This window comes from Spea bombifrons, chromosome 4 (assembly GCF_027358695.1).
Source record: "Spea bombifrons isolate aSpeBom1 chromosome 4, aSpeBom1.2.pri, whole genome shotgun sequence".
NCBI classification, from domain to species: domain Eukaryota; kingdom Metazoa; phylum Chordata; class Amphibia; order Anura; family Pelobatidae; genus Spea; species Spea bombifrons.
The window spans coordinates 28,014,631-28,033,388 of record NC_071090.1 but is presented as its reverse complement, the minus strand read 5'-3'; the positions used below and the strand labels follow the sequence as shown (position 1 = coordinate 28,033,388).

At 38.2% G+C, this 18,758-nt stretch overlaps 1 protein-coding gene across 1 annotated transcript in view; it reads left to right on the top strand.

The window, feature by feature from the left end:
- Positions 1–18,422, top strand: part of FGF1 (fibroblast growth factor 1) — a 37,535-nt gene extending 19,113 nt beyond the window's left edge. Inside the window, exons 2-4 of the mRNA XM_053465129.1 lie at positions 15,409–15,612; positions 15,899–16,002; positions 18,042–18,422. Coding sequence (XP_053321104.1) covers positions 15,444–15,612; positions 15,899–16,002; positions 18,042–18,236 — 468 coding nt within the window. The 5' untranslated portion in view covers positions 15,409–15,443 and the 3' untranslated portion in view covers positions 18,237–18,422. The remainder of the gene's footprint in view (positions 1–15,408; positions 15,613–15,898; positions 16,003–18,041) is intronic.
- Positions 18,423–18,758: the final 336 nt, after the last annotated feature.

Genomic DNA, 18,758 nt, shown 5'->3' with positions numbered 1-18,758 from the left:
ACTCATTAGGCTGTGAGGGTGCAAAGATCTGGCTGAGAAGGTCCCGATTGGCCCTTGAAACCATTTAGTGAAAACTGTAAATTTGTTTTGCCCATAGTCCTTACTGTTCTTTTTAAGTTGATGAGAACCAGTCCCTATGCAGTTAAAAAGTTGCCTCAAATAGAATGTAGCACTTTTGTTTATGATAAAAATGATTTACATCTGCACTTTTTTTTTTTTTTTTTTAAAAACACTTTCCTTACACAAACATCACTTTCAAAAGTTTGATAATTGTGTCCTCTGGTGGAGAAACAGAATACTGCACCCTGTTCTCAGCTTTCCCTGATCAGGATCAGTGGTGCACGTGATCCTGTGCCTTGTTGTATATCTGGACCGAGATGTTGATGGTTCTGGGACTAAACTACTAATGATTCAGTGATTCAGAGATTCAAGAAACCATATTTGAATAAAATATTTTCAATAAAAAAAACGATATTTTTTTTGGCACAATTGCACTAAATCTTGAGGGCAAGAAAAAAAAAACAAAATACCCATATTTGACTTGTGTTGAGCATTGCAAAATCAGGGTTAGACTTGTGCTTTGCAATAACACTGAATGTGACATGGCCCATCTATCCTGTAGCTAATACGTGGTGTCACCACAAGCTCCCCAATGCTGAAGAAGTGCATGACTGCAGCTGTATCCAGTGCATGGCACTACATTAAAGTGTGCATCCTCTGTGTTTATCGTGTACCTCTGGCATGAAAACCAATTTTGTCATCACCATGCATTTGACTGTCCCAAAAGGAACTGCCTGAATGTTACGTTGGCTGCCATGCATTTGCTTTGAGATGCAGCATAGCTGGCATGGGATGCTCAGGGGTTATGAGCTGAATTGGACCCACTTCGCCTTTTCTGGTTATGTCCCACTTCACAAGAAAACGAATGCAAAGATAGTCCAGGGGGCATTGCCCCCTCCTCCATCCTTTTGCTATATTGCCAAACTTGCCAGGGTCTCCCTTAAGCCCACGGCAAATCAGGCCCTGTGTGTTGTTTTATAATTTTATTATTTCTCTGGTGGAATTCTACCACATGTTGCTGCTGTTAATTAAGTTTAAGTTAAATATCAACATGAAAAGGCTGTGTGGTATTTGAACAACATAATATCTCAAGATAAAAAAATGAAACATTGCTAGACTGCAGAAACTGAACTGAATTCACAAAATGTCTTGACATGCAAGGGGTTAATCTAGGATTAAAATAGTTCCTCGGTAAAACCTTCCCTGGCTGTTTACTCAGCCCCCGGGGAAAATGAGATGGAAGGACTCCAGCGACAGGAAGCAGAATATAATATTGTTCTGTCCAACTGTTGATACGGAGCCTCAAATGCAACAAGTGCCAGAGCAGGATAATGGCGGCTTGAATGACATATTATTCTTTTCTGTACTTCCTTTTTGTTTTTTTTCTTTTAACTCCGTTTTGTTCTTGATCGAAAGGAAAAACCACAGAGCAGATTCCAAAAAGAAAGGAATCCGCTGCTTTAACTGAATCTGAACTTTATGTAAAGAAAAGAAGCAATGTTAGACTTAACAAAAGCATTCTTTCTAGAGGTTTCAGGAGCTAAAAATTTGAGAAGACCTGTATTGCACCACAATTTCTGTTTTTCTCTATTGTGAGGCTGGCAAAGAGTTAACTTGCCTTGGCAGTAAGAAAAAGACTTGTTCTTGTGCAAATGACAGCTTATAAAAATTAATATAAAGGTAACATTTGGTGTCTCTTTAACTCAGAATTCAAGTGATTAAAGAAATACTTTTTTAATTTTGTTTCAGAATTCTTACGTAACAATTTAGTTGATTAAGGAATTTGGTAGTCAGTTTTAAGATTTAAACACAACCTAAAATAGAATGAAAGTATTAACATATTAATAGACCACCTGCATTCCTCAATAATCCTGGAATTTGAGGGATGTCCTCATTTTCTGGAACTGTCCCAGATACCTCCCCAACTGTCTCATTTTTGCTAGCAATGCGATCATAGGTCAGCCTCTGATCCCCCTGACTGGCCCAGAGAGCTGTAAAGTTGGAGGTCTGTTGTGTTGCAGCGCAGACCTCCTTTGCAGCTCCCACGTGGCCACCTCACAATGATCTGAAGAAGGTGGATGGCCCTTCATCTGCCAATTTGGACACCTGAAATGTTGAGGGTATGCACCTGTGCTACCCAATAGAATAGTAATAATGATATTCCACTGCTGTTAGAATTTGGATGGAAACATACAGATTTACTTAAATCGAGGTAAAATACGTTTATCACAAATATTTTCCTACTAATTTTTTTTACCACATTATCAAATGCTTCTAAATCACCTCACATCACCATGGGACAAGAAAATGGCTCACATGTCTCACTGTGATATTTCAAGATCCATCATGGTTGGCAACTCTTACAGGGCCTGACCAGTGGCATATTTACCTTCAACCCACTCTTCACCGCCGTCCTTTCTACTGGGTGTCAGGATATGACATAATTTACCAGCGCTCAACTTTCAAAAAAAGCGCGGCGTGGAAGGAAACTATGCACCATTATCTACTGAAACCTGCACCTGCATTATCTGCTTCCATGTACACATGAAGGACCTTCTCCAGGATGAGAAGTACATTGGTGGACTCCAACAATAATGCTTTTCTATTCCCATAGACTCCTAGCAAATCATGGCCATATTTGGCACTTTATTAGGCTTTGTTGATATTTATCACTTTGTTATTTCTTTTGTTGAATATTCTCATTGACAGACTTAATGAAGATATGCGCCACATACTAGCCGGCCATCTTCCATCTCAGCCTGTAGTCACCTAGTTCCAGTCTGGACCCACAATTATGGATTTTCAGCACTATTCAGGGGCACTGTTGTCATATCATAGTTTGCTACTATTTTCCTATATGGATCAGGTTTATATTTGTAATTCAGCATTTCCTGTTTGATCTCTGATGAACCTTCTATGATGAACCCGTTTGATCTCTGATGAACCCTCTCTTTCTATGCCCTGCCTTTCTGTGACTTCCTCTCCTTTCCATTTCCTGTTTCCCTCAGCCAGCTTCTTAGCCCCCCTAACATTAAATTATTATGTTAGATATTGCATTGCTCATATATGGCCTATCATGCACCATTTTATAATACTCCTTTCTCCTTTGGGATGAGCCTACCTAACTGATCACACACAAAGTTATCTTTAAAAATAAAAAAGTTATCTGCAGGGCAAAGAGTTGCTACTGCAACCCTTTCTGTACCAGAGGCTTGTACTCTCGGAATGTCCTAGGAATGCTACAGTACATATTTTATAGGCACCACATTAATAGCTTCCTTGATTAAACCTTAGAGCATTACCAATTTCTTTATTACCAACTATTTTGACTTCATACACAACTATGATTAGAGCTATTGCAGTAATCATTACATGCGATTAAAGTGCAATTCCCTTCTACAAGGCTCTCATTCTTTTAAAATACAGTAAGTGTTATACCTCACTGGACAACTTACACCTTTCATTATGATGTGTGCCTTCTATATCCTCGATGGTATTTGTTTAGTTTTTAAACCTCTCTTTTAAAGCATGTCCCAGTTTGACAGGACAATCCCAGAATAAAGAAGTAAATCCTGAGTGCTCTTTCCTCTTTATGCCCCAAAACTGTGAGTCTCAGTGTGTCTGGGTTGTATGTGAGTGTCTAGGTGTATGTGTGTGTCAATGTCTGGGTGTGTGTAAGTGTGTTTTTGTGTACTGAGTGTGTGTTAGTGTGGGTATCTGTGTTTAGTGTGTGAGTGTCTTTCTTTTTCAGTGTCTGTATATGTATTAGTATGAGTGTCTGTGTGTGTTAGTGGCTGGCTATCTTTGTGTTAGTGTGATTACCTGGGTGCATTTGTTTGTGGAAGTGACTCGGTGTGTGTGTGTGTGAGAATGTGTGTGTCTCTATTCCATCTTTCCACATTCCTTATTTCTTCTCCTTTTTTTTCTCTCCCGTCTTCCTCCTCTTTTTTTCCCCTGTTTCTCTTCCATCTCATATCCCTCTTTTCTCTTGTCCCTCTCATCTTATTTCTGTCTCCTTTCTCTTTCTCTGTTTCATTTTTTATTTTCTTTTGTCTCTCTCACTCCTCTCATTTGTCTTTCACCCCCCCCAACCACACCTTGCCCACACCACCCATGGAGTATTTTTATATCAAGTACCAATTTGCAGCTTGTATGGATTGGTCTCATGAGTTAAAGAACCTAGTCCAGCTTGTACGAGTGTGCTGTTGAAAACTCTTTTTATGCCAGTTTGCATTTTAGTGAACAGATCTGCCCATTTTTTAAATGAGTTTACAATATAATGAGACTATTCCATCTTTTCCTATCATAGCCAGAGAGGATGAATTTTATTTTAGGAGATCTGGCTAGGGAGGGCTGCATCACAAAGACTTTTATGGAACTTTGTCACCTATTGTTAGCTATTTGTTCCAATTGAATAAGGCATTTAGAAGAATAATTTGTTTTATTTTCATAACTTCATTTATAATTAAAGAGGGACCACCCCTCCTAAATGGGGACACTCTGGATGTATGTTATTTGTGATAACTACTGATTTGGTTCTTAGTTCTTATATAAATCACATGCTGCCCCCAAACCCAGCACAGAAAACTAAATATTTGTGGCTTTTTTCTTTTTTATTTCAATTAAAGAATAACTTGACTTATGTGTACAACAGATGGCAGTAAATTGTTTTAGCATTTTGCCACTATGGGATTTCATGTGAATTCCCCTAACCTAATGATATTTTCAGGTGCTATGCTTAAAGGAAAAACAGTTATGGAGTTTCTGTACCAACTGCACGTCTGGAGGAGAAGATGGAAAATGTATTCAAAAAGCAAAATACAGCATCATTTGCACCAAAATACTATTGATATATGGCCTGCTCAAAAGTTTAGCTGTTCTTTATACAAAGAGCACGTGCAACATGCCCCATACACAAAGTGTAGGATTTTGCATACTTCTCCTGTTCTGTAATAACTTTCTATAGCTTCCTGAACCAGCTTTGGGGAAAGACAGCTATTGCAAGTCCTGTGTCAGATACTTAAGATACCTGATCTCACTAATATACTGATTTTATATACATAATTAATTGTAGTGCACACTTTCTCTATTGCAAGGGCCACTAAGATGCATGAACTCTGCCATCATGCCAGTGCATGTAAACACACTTACCATCATCAGGGTACATGCATGTGCAGATATCCGACTCAATTCTCTGTTTATTAAAAGGTATTGAAATACACACATGTGAAAGTAATCATACATATGAATCACATTGGTCCATATTGGTCCAGAAAAAAAAAAGATACATCAAGATGATATTAATTGATGTAATTGATGTTACTGGATATATATATAAATATGTACATGTGTATCTGGGTGTATGGATGTACATGTGTGTAGGTATGTATATGTATGGAGATATATATATCATGGTTATATGCATAGGAGGTGGCCGGGAGTGAGAAATATTTGGGAAACCTTTTGTCTTAGTTTAGATAAGATTGATATTCGTGATGAGGGGTGTGTGTGGAAGGAAGACAGATGGGTTTTCAAATGGAATAGATTGTAAAAATACCTGCTGTGTCGATAATCAGGTGAGGAGATCTTGGGCTGTACTGCCCCATGATTGTAAAGACCCCTGGGGGTGGTGTTGGCCAAATGGAATTACTTCAAAGGGTAACTGTGGCGACCACAGGGTCCAATCAGGGGTCTCCCCAGTAGACCTAATTGGGACCATCCAGTATATCAAGGGACAGGTAGTGGAGAGAAAAAGACAGAGAAAATTTCATGAAGTAGGAACACCACAAACCTGGAGCTCTCAGGGAAGGTAATCATGAATATGCACGTTTCAATATTGTAAATAGGAACCTATTATATTGTTATTGTACTATTATTTGTATTGTTTTATATTTAGAACGTTTCAGTAACAGTTTGCCTTGTTATATCATTGCCACATTGTGGATTCTTTGATATCCTGTTGTTGTTTCCAAAATATTCTGTTGCATTCTGGAAGAAGCGGAAGTTTTCAGTTCAAACCCTAATATTAGAAGAGACAGAACAGGGATTGTTTAATTTAATAAGCCAGTGGGTGGGTTTATCGGTGCATATTTAATAAGTGTATCCATATACCCATTCACCTGGATAAGTGTAGTTATTGTAGCTAGAAAACACATTAGCCTTCAGCAGATATATCGGAATCGATATTGTGATTTCATTGATATGTGTTTGGATGTATCTGTTGTTGGATCAGTTGTAATCTTAAGAATATAGCACATTTGTAAGCCCTTGTTTTTTTTGATGGTATGCTGTAGATAAAGCATTAATCCGTCTGATATTTTAATAACGCAATTCCCTAGTGTGGAGGCAGCATGCAGACTATGTCAGACACCATAGGAGCATTATAGCATAATTATATTAAAATATAAATTCCAGTCATTATGGGTGTAAAAGGAGTTAAAGTGATCTGACTTCACAGAAAGGACAGGAGGAGAATTATTTAAGTGCAAATGTAGCCCCCCCCCCCGAAGCCCACATCAAAGGGCAGCTGTAATTCATGTATTACATTGAACGGTCTGTTTGTAAATGTGTGATAGTGTTAGTATTGTCTTTTCATATTGTATCCATAGGATTGTATGTATTCTCTTTTGATTAGTTTATCCATAGGATTGTAAATTGTATGTTGTGTGATAATATTGTCTTTTGATATTGTTAACCAATAGGAATGTTAATGGAATGTACCTTTGATCCCACCCTATAAGAACTCCCTGTATGTCCTTAGTTTTGTTACAATCTTTCCATCCTTGCTGCAGTTAGTTACAATCTTTCCATCATTGTTGCAGTCACAACTTCATTCCCAATGTAACCCTGTGTGTGTTAGCCTTCATAGGCTTCATCACAGCATTAAACCCTCCATTTTCCTATGAAAGAAGCATTTTCCTGTGATTATAAGAGCTATGTGGATTTAAGCTATTAACCCCTAGACGAAGGTGTGTTGGCACCTGGAATCCCCTTTTCCCCAAATATATCCCATTTCCGACACCTAGTTCCCACAAAAAAGACGTACCCCTTTAGTCTCAGACAAGGAGGAGCTAGCAAAGTATGCAGTCTGATAAAATGTATTAGTCAGTTGGAATATATAGACAGGTTTAGATCTGTTAACTCTTTGGCACAGAAGGATGTATATATATATGGGAAGTAACTGAGCATTGTTTTACTGAAACTGAAAAATACTTTACTGGTCACTGTTTACTTCAAGTATTTGTTAATTAGATTATTAGTGTATGTGTGTGTGTATATACATTGTATGTATGTGTGTGGATGTGTATACAGGTTCAGTTTTATCGCTAAACAAACAGACATGCATTACGTTAGTAGAAGAATGTTTAACTGCAAGGAGGAAAACACATGAAGAATGGCGTCTTCTGACAATATTTTTAATGTGTTTCCCAGCAATCTGCAACCTTCGTTATCTTCTGAGTTCCTAGAAATTGGACAGCATGACTTAAATCCAGTCTGGTTGGCTTCCTATTCTGATAAAGGATGTGGTTTTTTACTCCCACCTCCCCTGTTTATGGTGTCCTTTGCCAGAACCATTTGCGTTGTTGTATAAATGATCACTGGTAGAGCGTAGGGGTTTGAAGCTTGATTTTAAAAATACTTTTCATAATGTGAACTTGTAGTTTATCAGAAACAATAGTAAGGAGTAGGCAAGGGTTGTTATAATTTAATATCTTGCCAATATTTTGAAAAAAAAATACAGAAAATATAATGTTTTTAGCCTTCAACAACATTTTATTTGAATTTTATCTCAAGCTGGACCATACAGATTCTATCTAGCTATATTTTCCTTGTTCGGTTCTTATGTATAAAGTTTCAAGTAAAACTCTTTTCCTTTTTACATTACATTATATTTATGTATATAGCGCCAGCATTTGCAAAACAGACAACATGAAACTTTAAAGAGGCCATGCAGTTATTAATTTCATTAGAGTGCATATAATGGCAGGAGTATTCTTTAAGTCCTTTATTTTCATCTTCCCAATGGATGGGAAAAGAGGGTGATGGGTCCTTTTGTGATTATTAAAATGTAATTATGTATCTTGATTTTTTCCCCTTTTTTATTTTATTGCATTTAAAGGGATTTTCGCTTTTGTAATACTAAATTTTAGAAGGTCCAGGTGAATGCCTTGTTCCCCTCACAAAGCCAAGAGTTTTCAGGCGAAACATGCATTGGGACCTTTTTTCATTTTATTTCACTTTAATTTATATGTTAATTAATTTAGGAAGCACATCCTTCGTTCACAAATATTTATATAGTACATTCAGGTAATCCCAGTTTTTATTCAACTCGCATGCTCTCACCTGAAACTTGCAAACCTTACAGTCAGATACACTCACAAAAAAATGCATATTAGGCTATTGCCAAATTGTTTCCAGATTGTCAGCTGAGTTAACCTTTAATTTGACATCATGAAAAATGGGCAGGCTAGATGGGCCACGTGGTTCTTATCTGCCATCAAATTCTATGAATAGACCCAAAATGATGGCTATAAATAACTAGAGAGAAGAAAACTCAAACAATAAAATTAAGTTACTTTTACTTTTAATCACAGACTAAGAAGCTCTAAAGTTTTACTAAGGTAAGGGGAGAGTTAGATTTTTCTTGACTTCCCGATGACATTACTTCCTAAATCAATAGCATCTGCTATTTTCTACTAGGACATCCATATATGTATCCCATTGCCAAAAGTACACACGGTGTTTTTTCCTTTTGCTTGCACACCAGGCAGTTACTAATATCACTTATTGTAGTTGTACTCGGGGCAGATCAGTGCTACTTCAATTCCTGTTTACATTATTAATACCTTACATAACATGGACAATAATTAGAAAACCTGTGAACTAAAAATGTAGAAATTGTCTTTGGTAGTTTGTGATTGCAGTGATCTAGTGTGTTGCTGTACTTTTATTTTGCTCTAACCTGACCAAACCTGACCAAGTGTCTGTCCCATCCCGTATAAATGCGTGCCCATACAAACACTTAACACTGCTCTCATACTGGACGCTGTCCATGACCCAGTCTGATGCGTATCTGGTAATATGATAACAGAAAAAAACATGAATCAATATGGTGACACTTGCACTAATGCTGTGTCCTACATGAATTGCCGCGGTACATGTTAAGCTGTGTATGTGGGTATTTGAGTGTAAGCGGGGATGCTTTACTTCAAATTGCCACAAGATGTCACTTTCGAGGCAAAGTATGAGTAACTAATCCTCCGACTGAAAGAAAGTTAGTGCTTTACAGAATAAAAATCGTACTTTTATCAGAACTGTCAAATGTTGGTATCCACTGTGTTTATACTGCATTACTTACCGTGCACCATATCTTAACATTCGATGTACTGATGCTCACCCAGCAGTTCTGTTTCAAACGCTTTATATGAAGAATAACTACTGTAAGTCCTGTCCATTGCTGACTGTTTTACGGAGGCCTCCCTGTATAGCAAATGTCCTGGCAGTATCATCCTCGGTGCACACATGGGTCTCTTTGTAAAGAGAAGGACTTGGATTTGCCCTTTTCGCGGCTTCATTGTCATTGCTTGCTATCTATCTCTACTAAAAGCTGATAATGGCCACTTATTGTCACAGGGCGCATAATAGAAAATGTAATCCATATTTCACTGAGACCAAGCATATCTATTTAGGAGTGATAGACCCCCTTTGTGACCTGAACCTCCATGTCCATTTTTCCTACATTCATATTCCTAGATAATAACTCTGAGTGTAACAAATAGCCAACCCCTCTGAAAATACACTCACATATAGATGAGCCTACAAATACCGACTCGAGTATGTAAAGTATTCCTTAAAACTTCTGTTAATCTTATTAACCTTTTTTTTCCACGAAGAAATAGGAATTGAAGGAACAACCCCACTGAACACAGAGAGAGCCCAAACGAAAAAAGACATAAACACACACAAGTCACATAAGATGCCTGTTTATAATACTCCTAAAGTTAGCCTCACTGTATATAGTGGCCAATAACTTAATTTTTATATTTTTAATGCTATGTTCCAGTGTCCATTTTCGTTTTTTTTCCCATTAGCCACATAGTAGCCACAATTCTAATCTCTTCCTGGAGAAAACCTATACGATCAATGCAAGTCATAAGGAATACTTTACATATTTGAGCCACTATTTGTAGGCTTATCTATACGATTGTATTTTCAGAGGTGCTTGGTGATTGATTACACTCAGAGTTACTTTCTACAGAGTCGCATGTGTGATAATCTTATTTTTTTGTCTTTTTATATATATACGGCGACAAGTCCTTATATACTACCTGTAATAATTGATTATTCACAAATGTATTATTTTTTTACCCTAAATATATGAAATTTCCCTCCAACCCCACTCCCTACCCTAAGAAACCAGACCACACTAAAGCATAGGGCTAACAGTACACTTTAATAATATGAACTAATAATAGAGCAGCTCATACTTTATACAAATGCATGATATGTGGTCAGACTCATATTAATATGATGTAGCCCGATTTATTTATTATAGTGTCAGAGAACCGTAAGAACTATAGATGAAACTCACATCACACGGTATTAAATAAATTAAAAAAACCTGAAATAACAAACTCCCTCTATAATCACGACCATAATAGAAAGGTGCACTTCTTTGGTAATTTGAAATTTTGGGAGATGTAATCCATACATGAGGCACTTGAGGTTCTGCTTTGTCTTGTATTTTTAATTAGTTGGGGGTGATTTGCCTGGACAGACAGCCATATTTGCCATGTAGGGTAGTTTCCTGATTAAGACCCTACTCATAGCTTGATAGTGTCTATAAAACTAATATTAAAGTATAAAATATGTATAGTATTTGTGTGTGTATACACATGTGCATGGAAGAAAGTTTTTAACTATTTTGTATATGTTTTAACTATGGGGGGAATTAATAATACATTTATAACCATGGACATAGCTTGGGAAATAAAGAAAACGGTAAGAACCCACTCATATCTCTAATTGCACCTCTGGGGAATAAAATCTTCTCTTTTCTTATTTTTAAATGTTTGTTGGTTTAAGTTGCTCTCGGTACTGACTAATACATCAAAATATAGAGCTGTAATCCATAATTAAAGGCATTATATGTTATTTTTGGGCTGGCTGCTCGCTTTCCTCTGCAAACCATTACTTCCTTGCCAGATGCATAATACCACCCTATACATGGCCCCCATGTGTAAAATTTCAACAACTTGCTTTTAAGAGGTTGTGGAAAACAAGGTTTGGTCTGAGAAACGCAAAAAAATGGAAAAGATCATTTCTTGTGGTAATGCAAGGGAGTGGAAGTGAAGCGTGTGATAAATGTATGAAATAATGGGGTGGGATACAGTCGTTATTTCACAACCTGTGTTCTATTTAAAAGAATTAAACATGGTAATACACACGTTTAGTATTAGAATCTGCAGGCGTAAGCCGTTTACTGCTGAAGTGCAATCATGTGCAAGCATACCGTGTAGATTGGGACAGTTGTACTGTTAAAATGGAATGGTATAAGATGGAGAAGCATGGTGTCTCAGCTCCTGTTGCATCAAATCATTTTAATGTTTACCATGAGGGCATTGGTAAATCAATGAGCACACAACACGTTTCACACCTGAAGGGTCTTTATTCATATGGGAGCATGCAGTGTTTAGAACTTGAGAATGCAGTTTGTAGGATTTTTAACCAGTGGTGTAACTACCAGGTCTCAACTACGACGGGGCCTACCTCTCAAGGGCTGGACCGGGCTTGTCCAGGACGGACTGGCTCTTTGTGAACAATCGTGGACCAGCACGGGGAGGCAGGAACGCAGGAAGGGAATGAATGTATGTTAGAATGAAAATGTATGTATGTGTGTAATTGTGTGTTAGCATGTATGTGTGAGTGTTTGGGGGGTGGCAGAGATGGGCTGTTTGGAGAAAATATGGCACAGGGAGGCTGTTTGGGGGGATTGGCAAGCTGCTGGTAAAGATGGAACAGGCAGGCTGTTTGGGCACACTGATAAGTTGTTTTGTGGCAGACATGCTATTTGGGGAAAAGATGGCACTCACAACTGTTTGGGACAAAGGTGACACTGTGGGACCTGCTGCTTGTGGAGTCAGTGGGCCCATGTTTTCAACTCTAGACTTGGGCAGAAAAACATGAGCTTAAATAATATCATCTACAATAAAAAATGCGTTAATCAAAATTAGATTTCAAGGCAGCCAGTTATTCAGAGGGGGAATGGCAGGTACTACCATTCTCTCCCCCAACCTTAATGCTGGGAGGGGCTATTCTGGTAACTAACAAAATGTACCTCAAAAGAGGCAAATGCTCCATGTAAAAAGTTTTTATGCACTGTTCTTTAATATAGAGCTTTTGGTTATTCTTTGTGAGCCTATTTATACACCATAATGGTTTCGCAATCATGTCCCACATACCCCGGGTGAACACTACGATATTTATCCAAAATGTAGTAGGGTAAGAGATGAAACGCTACTCTGGAAATAAATATAATTATTTCAAAGCAAAGTGAATGAAACCCATTGTGTACAGACATGATGTAAGCCTGTTTGTGTTAGGGGTACTGCGCCATAAAAAAAAAAGAGTGGCTCCGCTTTATACAGAGTTCCAGATAGTAAACATGGAAATCACAAAACATAAAGCAGTATCAGCATGTGCTTTATTTTTGTTTTTATTGTACATTGTGGATCTTGATGGGGATGCTGGGGTTTCCTTACCAGATAATCACAGAAATGTTTATAGTTTCTTTTAAACAGAATTTCTGCTGAGCACATTTTGTTTTTTAAAGGTTGAAAATGGAAACCCTGAATTCAGGTTTACAGTAAAATAAAAAAGAACAATCTGTGAAATAAGTATTATTTAACATGGCTCTTATGTGGGAAAACCTGGCAGAAAAACCAATCATTTTTAGGCCACGGCTTCCCACATAAGAGCTGAATTTTAAATAAACTATGGTTGTGTCTCCATGTACACAATTTAAGAACTACTGTGGTTTATATGAAAAATAAAAATCTATTTAGTTGTGAGTTTAGACTGAGGTCTTTATTATGAGTCACTGAAAATTTGTTTAGGTTTGTCAAAAGTGACAGTGGCCAATATATAGTTGTAAAAATGGACATTTACGTGAGTAATGTCTGTTCCACAGATACACCCGCAGATTAGCAACCTGTGGTGTACCATCTCCTGAAAGCCTGGATTCCCATGATGCTTTACAGTAACAGAGGTGGGACATACATTCTGGAAACAAAGAATTTAAAGGCAGATAAGAACCACTTGGCCCATCTTGTCGCGCCATTTTTCCGATGTAAGATTCAGGTCTTAATCGGTCATTGGTCTCATCTTTCTGGATAGCTTATGCATATCCCGTGCATGTTTACATTCCCTTACTGTATTAGCCTCTTACCTTCTGATGGGAGGCCATGCTCTTAGTAAAGTAAAACTTCCTTCCATTACATCTAAACATACAGACCCTCTAGATTTAGACCATGACCTATTGTTCTAACAAGATGTGTCCTTTGCCCAGGTTAGGGGAACAGTTCCTCCTACAGGACAGCCAAGGTTTATGTGGTCAAGCTGGCAACTGGCACAGCTTGAGCTCGGACTTTGAAGAGCTTCATCCCAAGCTTGGTTTGTTAAGCCATGCAAAAGCCAAGGAAGGGTTTTAACACATTGGGAATATCCCCATGAATGTTTGAATGCACACGCTCAAGGACCAACACACTAGAGAAGAGGAGGAGTTTGATCCAACCCACCTGTGGTTCTCTCTCCTCAACTTTTGTTGAGAAGGACTAGAACTCAGCAGCTGTCATTTCCTGCTGTATGCCTATACTGTGACTTGCTTAATGAACAAAAATAGAGCCTGCAATCTGTTTAGACTCAACAATATGTGCTAAACTGTTTATATTCAGTTACAGTGTGGGACCTGTAGGTTTGCCCTCACCAATTAGAAATAAAGTCGAGCACCATGAGAGTTCCAGTACACGGTACATTTGGTTCCAGAGATGTCCAATAAATGTTTGATGCCTAAATGTTTATTTATTGACTCGTGGGAATTTAAGATTGAATTTGTTTTCAACTGTAAAGGATGTAAATGTTTAGCTATAATGCTACTGTTTGGCTTTGTGTAATATTCATACCTATAGACTGCTGTGAAACATACAATACTAGTAAAATTCACCTTAATGTTACATCACACTACCACAGCTCAAAAAAATAAATCTTTAATTTGCCCAAATGAATTACGTAATATATAACCCAAATAATGCACACGGAAAAAACACTGCATAAATGACTAATTCTCACTACATGGTAAAGCAACTTTATCTCAGCCTCCTGGTTCCAGTGAAATATTTCACTACACTATGCTGCTTCTTTGAACCGGATCTCTACAGCAGATAAACCTCAGATAAGCAAAAATAGAAAACGTCCTCAATAACCAATTTCCCACTCACTGACAGTTTTGAACTCAATCCTTTACAAAATCCGGGGTTCTGCAGTGTGTCAGTGTACGCTGTGGATAAGAAATGGATGTGGCTTCTAGGAATAGTCGCATATACTGTATATATAACGTTAAACATTGACTTGGGTAGAAAGAGAAAACAAAGAAAGCCTTGTGTGAAGTACATAAAGCGCTGGTAATCTGGGGCATCTGGGTAATGCTATTTTGATGATATTATATCTATATGTATATTTACAAGGTATAGAGGATTGTATTTCCATAGCCTGGTATTGGGATCCTCTAGGAGTCTGCATGTTTAATCATTAATGTGATCTTGATGACCCTTGTCTTTCCTTGCTAGGTTGTAGAACAACGCCTGTTTAAAACACCTACCGATATACACTACCTTGTAAAGTGATGCAGACTGCACACGCAGCTAGTTTATGTCTTCAGTAAAGTGAAGCAATCAATTGAGAATAAACATTACCTAACAAGGATAGGGTTAAAGAAGACCATGATGAGCTTCAGTCTTCAGTCGGTTGACCTTTGGCCCTAATTACAAACAGAACTGATGACTTTAATGTGGGGCAAGACCTGGCAACAGGAAGAAGGCTAGTAAACCACTATCAGGTGGACTGACGCATCTATAGATGGTAATACCTAATGCCAGAATCCCTGAAATAAACTGGGTAATAAAGTGGGTAACCCGCAGTGTTTCAGCAGAGGTGCTTTTGTTTAGCATAGATTGAATTTATTCTCACTAAACTCTAAAGTCATTCAGCCAAATGCTGAGTTACAGGTGTCACGGACGGCGGTAAGCACCTTGTTACTGAACGAATTGTTATGAGGATTATTGTTTCTTGCAGTGTTGAAAACTCAGCTCTGCTGGGGAAATTAGAAAATGTCGGAGGGCGATATCACAACCTTTGCTGCCTTGACTGAGAAGTTTGACATTCCCATTGGCAATTACAAGAAACCTAAGTTATTGTACTGCAGTAATGGAGGATACTTCTTGCGCATCCTTCCAGATGGTGTGGTGGATGGAACAAGAGACAGAGAAGACCTGCACAGTAAGCCGCTTGATTTTCATTTCTGTCACTGTGCATTTTAATTGCAAACTCAGCACTAATTATTATTACCTATTACGTGTTTCCTAGATATGCGGTTGCATGTATTATTAATTTTCCTTTGAAATGGGAAAACAAAATGTACAAGCTTTAAGTTTAGTTGCACAATTTAACACATGGTAATGCTGGTTGACGACAATTTAGAAGAATCTGCAATTATGTATACGCAATTGCTCTGTGTATACTTTTTTTGTTAAAGTAACTAAAGTTTATTCTTCTCCTTACGCAGTTAGGTTAAAGTTACATGCAGAAAACCCCGGTGAGGTATGCATTAAGAGCACTGAAACTGAGATTTATTTGGCCATGGACTCCAGTGGACTTCTGTATGGATCTGTGAGTAGAGAAAAGTAACTTTTGTCTAATCGAAATTGTCACAGAATCAATAAATGTGGGAAGCGATTGAAGACTTACAGGCAGAATTTCTCAATATGAAACCAGAACTTTAATCATTGCCCGAGACAAGTGCACTTTACTTGAATTGTGTCTATTAATAATGCTCATCTAATTGTGAGGTTTTATGGAGTTTAATGTATTCTAATACCGTTATATACAACACCCCTATAACAGGCACGTCATCTTGAGTATTGTGATTTAAACTGGGCAGTGCTTAAAGCAAAGGTCCAATCATACCAGACTTGCTGCGCTACCATTGGCTGTTGTGTTGCTAAGCATTTCAGGTCTCATGGTGAGATGTGTTTTTGCTTGCAGGGAAGTCATTGATGGAGCTGGGAGACCTGTTGGAGAGGGCTGGGGAACTCACTAAAGATAGCAGGGAGGTCTAGTAGATAGAACCAGGAGACCCATCTGGAAGGTGGGGACGAGATGGGGGATGGGCAAGAGACAAATTAGTTTTGTCATCACTATATAGAGGGTCCCATGGTTTATGAGACAGAGCTGATATATTAAGCACTATATGACCAACAATTTGTGGACACCTCACCATCACACCTGAATAAGCTTGTTGAACATCCCATTACAAATCCAAGGAGATTAATATGAAGTGTGCCCCCCTCCATCTTGCTGCTGTAACAGCCTCTGCTCTTCTGGGAAGGCTTTCCACAAGATTTTGGTGTATGGAAATTTGTACTCATTCAGCCAAAATGGGTAAAGGTCTGGGCTTTGTGAAGGCCACTCATATTCCATCACACCAAACTCATCAGACTATGTCTTTATGGACCCTGCTTTGTACACAGGGGCACTGTCATACTAGAACAGGAAAAGGCCTTCCCCATACTGGTGCTACACAGCTGGAAGTATACATTTGTCTAAAATGTCTTTGTTTGCTATAGCATTAGCATTACCCTTCATTGGAACTAAGGGGCCTAGCCCAAACCCTGAAAACAGCCCCAAGGCCATTATCCCTCCCTCAGCAAACTTCACAGTAGGCACTATGCATTCCAATAGCATTCTCCTGGCATCCACCAAACCCAGATTTCTCAAGCAGACTTCCAGATGGCGAATCATGATTCATTACTGATCCAGAGTCCAGTGCCAGTGTGCTTTACACCATTTCAGCTGATGCTTGGCATTGTGCATAGTGATCTGTAGCTTGTTTGAAAGCTGCTTGTACATGGAAACCCATTTCATGAAGCTCCTGTGTACAGCACAGTGCTCATGCTGATGTTGCTTTCAGGGGCAGTTTGGAATCCTGTAGTGAGTGATGCTACAGAAGAAAAGTGACTTTTTATGTGCTATGTGCCTCAGCACTAAGTGGCCCTGTGGCTGAGCTGGTGGCATAGATGCTTCCACTTCACAATCATAGCACTTACAGGGAACCAGGGCAGAACTAGCACATTTTACAAACTATCTTGTGGCAAAGGTAACATCCTATGACAGTGCCATGTTTAAAGTCACTGAGCTCTTCATATTGGTTGGTCATAAAGTATACATGACATATATATATATATATATATATATAATCTCTCTCTCTCTCTCTCTATATATATATATATATATATATATATATATAGTCTCCCAGTCCCTGCTGACATCAATACACTAGTCATGCCAATCTATGTTTACTTGTAGAGATTTTCAGGACATACAAAATATATGCAAGGCCAATATGATTCTAAGGAGAAAACTGCTGTTTGCTGGAGTGACTTTATTAACAGCAATGCACCTCCCTAATGTGAAAGAAAATGCAAAAAAAGCACATTTTATATAAATACCAGACAGACCCACAGCAGGAAGCCCAGAGTAACATTGGTTTTAAGTGCTGACCAACACCAACTATTTTCCTAGCCAGAGTCTAACTGTAGTTCAGCACTCTGCTCCAACTTTGCTAAATATAACACCAGAGATTTGTTTTCCCACAAGCAGTAAACTATGAGTCGCCTTAATGCTTTTTTTCTTTCTCCTTCTCCAAAAAGCTGTCTCTGAATGAGGAATGCCTGTTCTTGGAGACTTTAGAGGAGAATCATTATAACACGTATAAGTCAAAGAAGTATGCAGAGCTTAACTGGTTTGTTGGCATTAAGAAGAACGGGACAAGCAAACGTGGCTCACGGACTCACTATGGCCAAAAAGCCATACTCTTCCTACCTTTACCAGTGTCAAGCGACTAAAAGATTTCAACCAAATGACCACGCAGTTTATGATTTTGTGTAATACTGTTGCATGTGCCATTGCTGTAAATAATTATATTACATTTAAAGACCAACGCTCTGATCAGTGAATGGCAAAAGTTGCAGTCTGGCAGAACGGCATTTCTGACCACTTGGGAGTATTCCTATTCACAATGAATATAAAGCTGTTTATTCATATATGCTTATCTACTCGGTGAACTAGAAACAGAAAGGACTACATACATATTTTAAAATATGTTTTAATTGATTTTCAGCAATAACGGTTTTAAGGGGTTTCAAGGGCGATAAAAACCTGAAAGCTGATGAACTAGTTGGAGATGCTTTCCTCTCTATCAGAGATCAAAGGTTGGCATTTCAAGAGTCTTCACTTAGGTTCATAGAACAAGTAATTCCTTAATTAGCCTCAAGAATAGATTTTTCCTGCATTTGATCACTAGAAGATATGGGTTTATTATGTCATTCATTCACATAAACATGCACATCATATGACCTTACATTTTG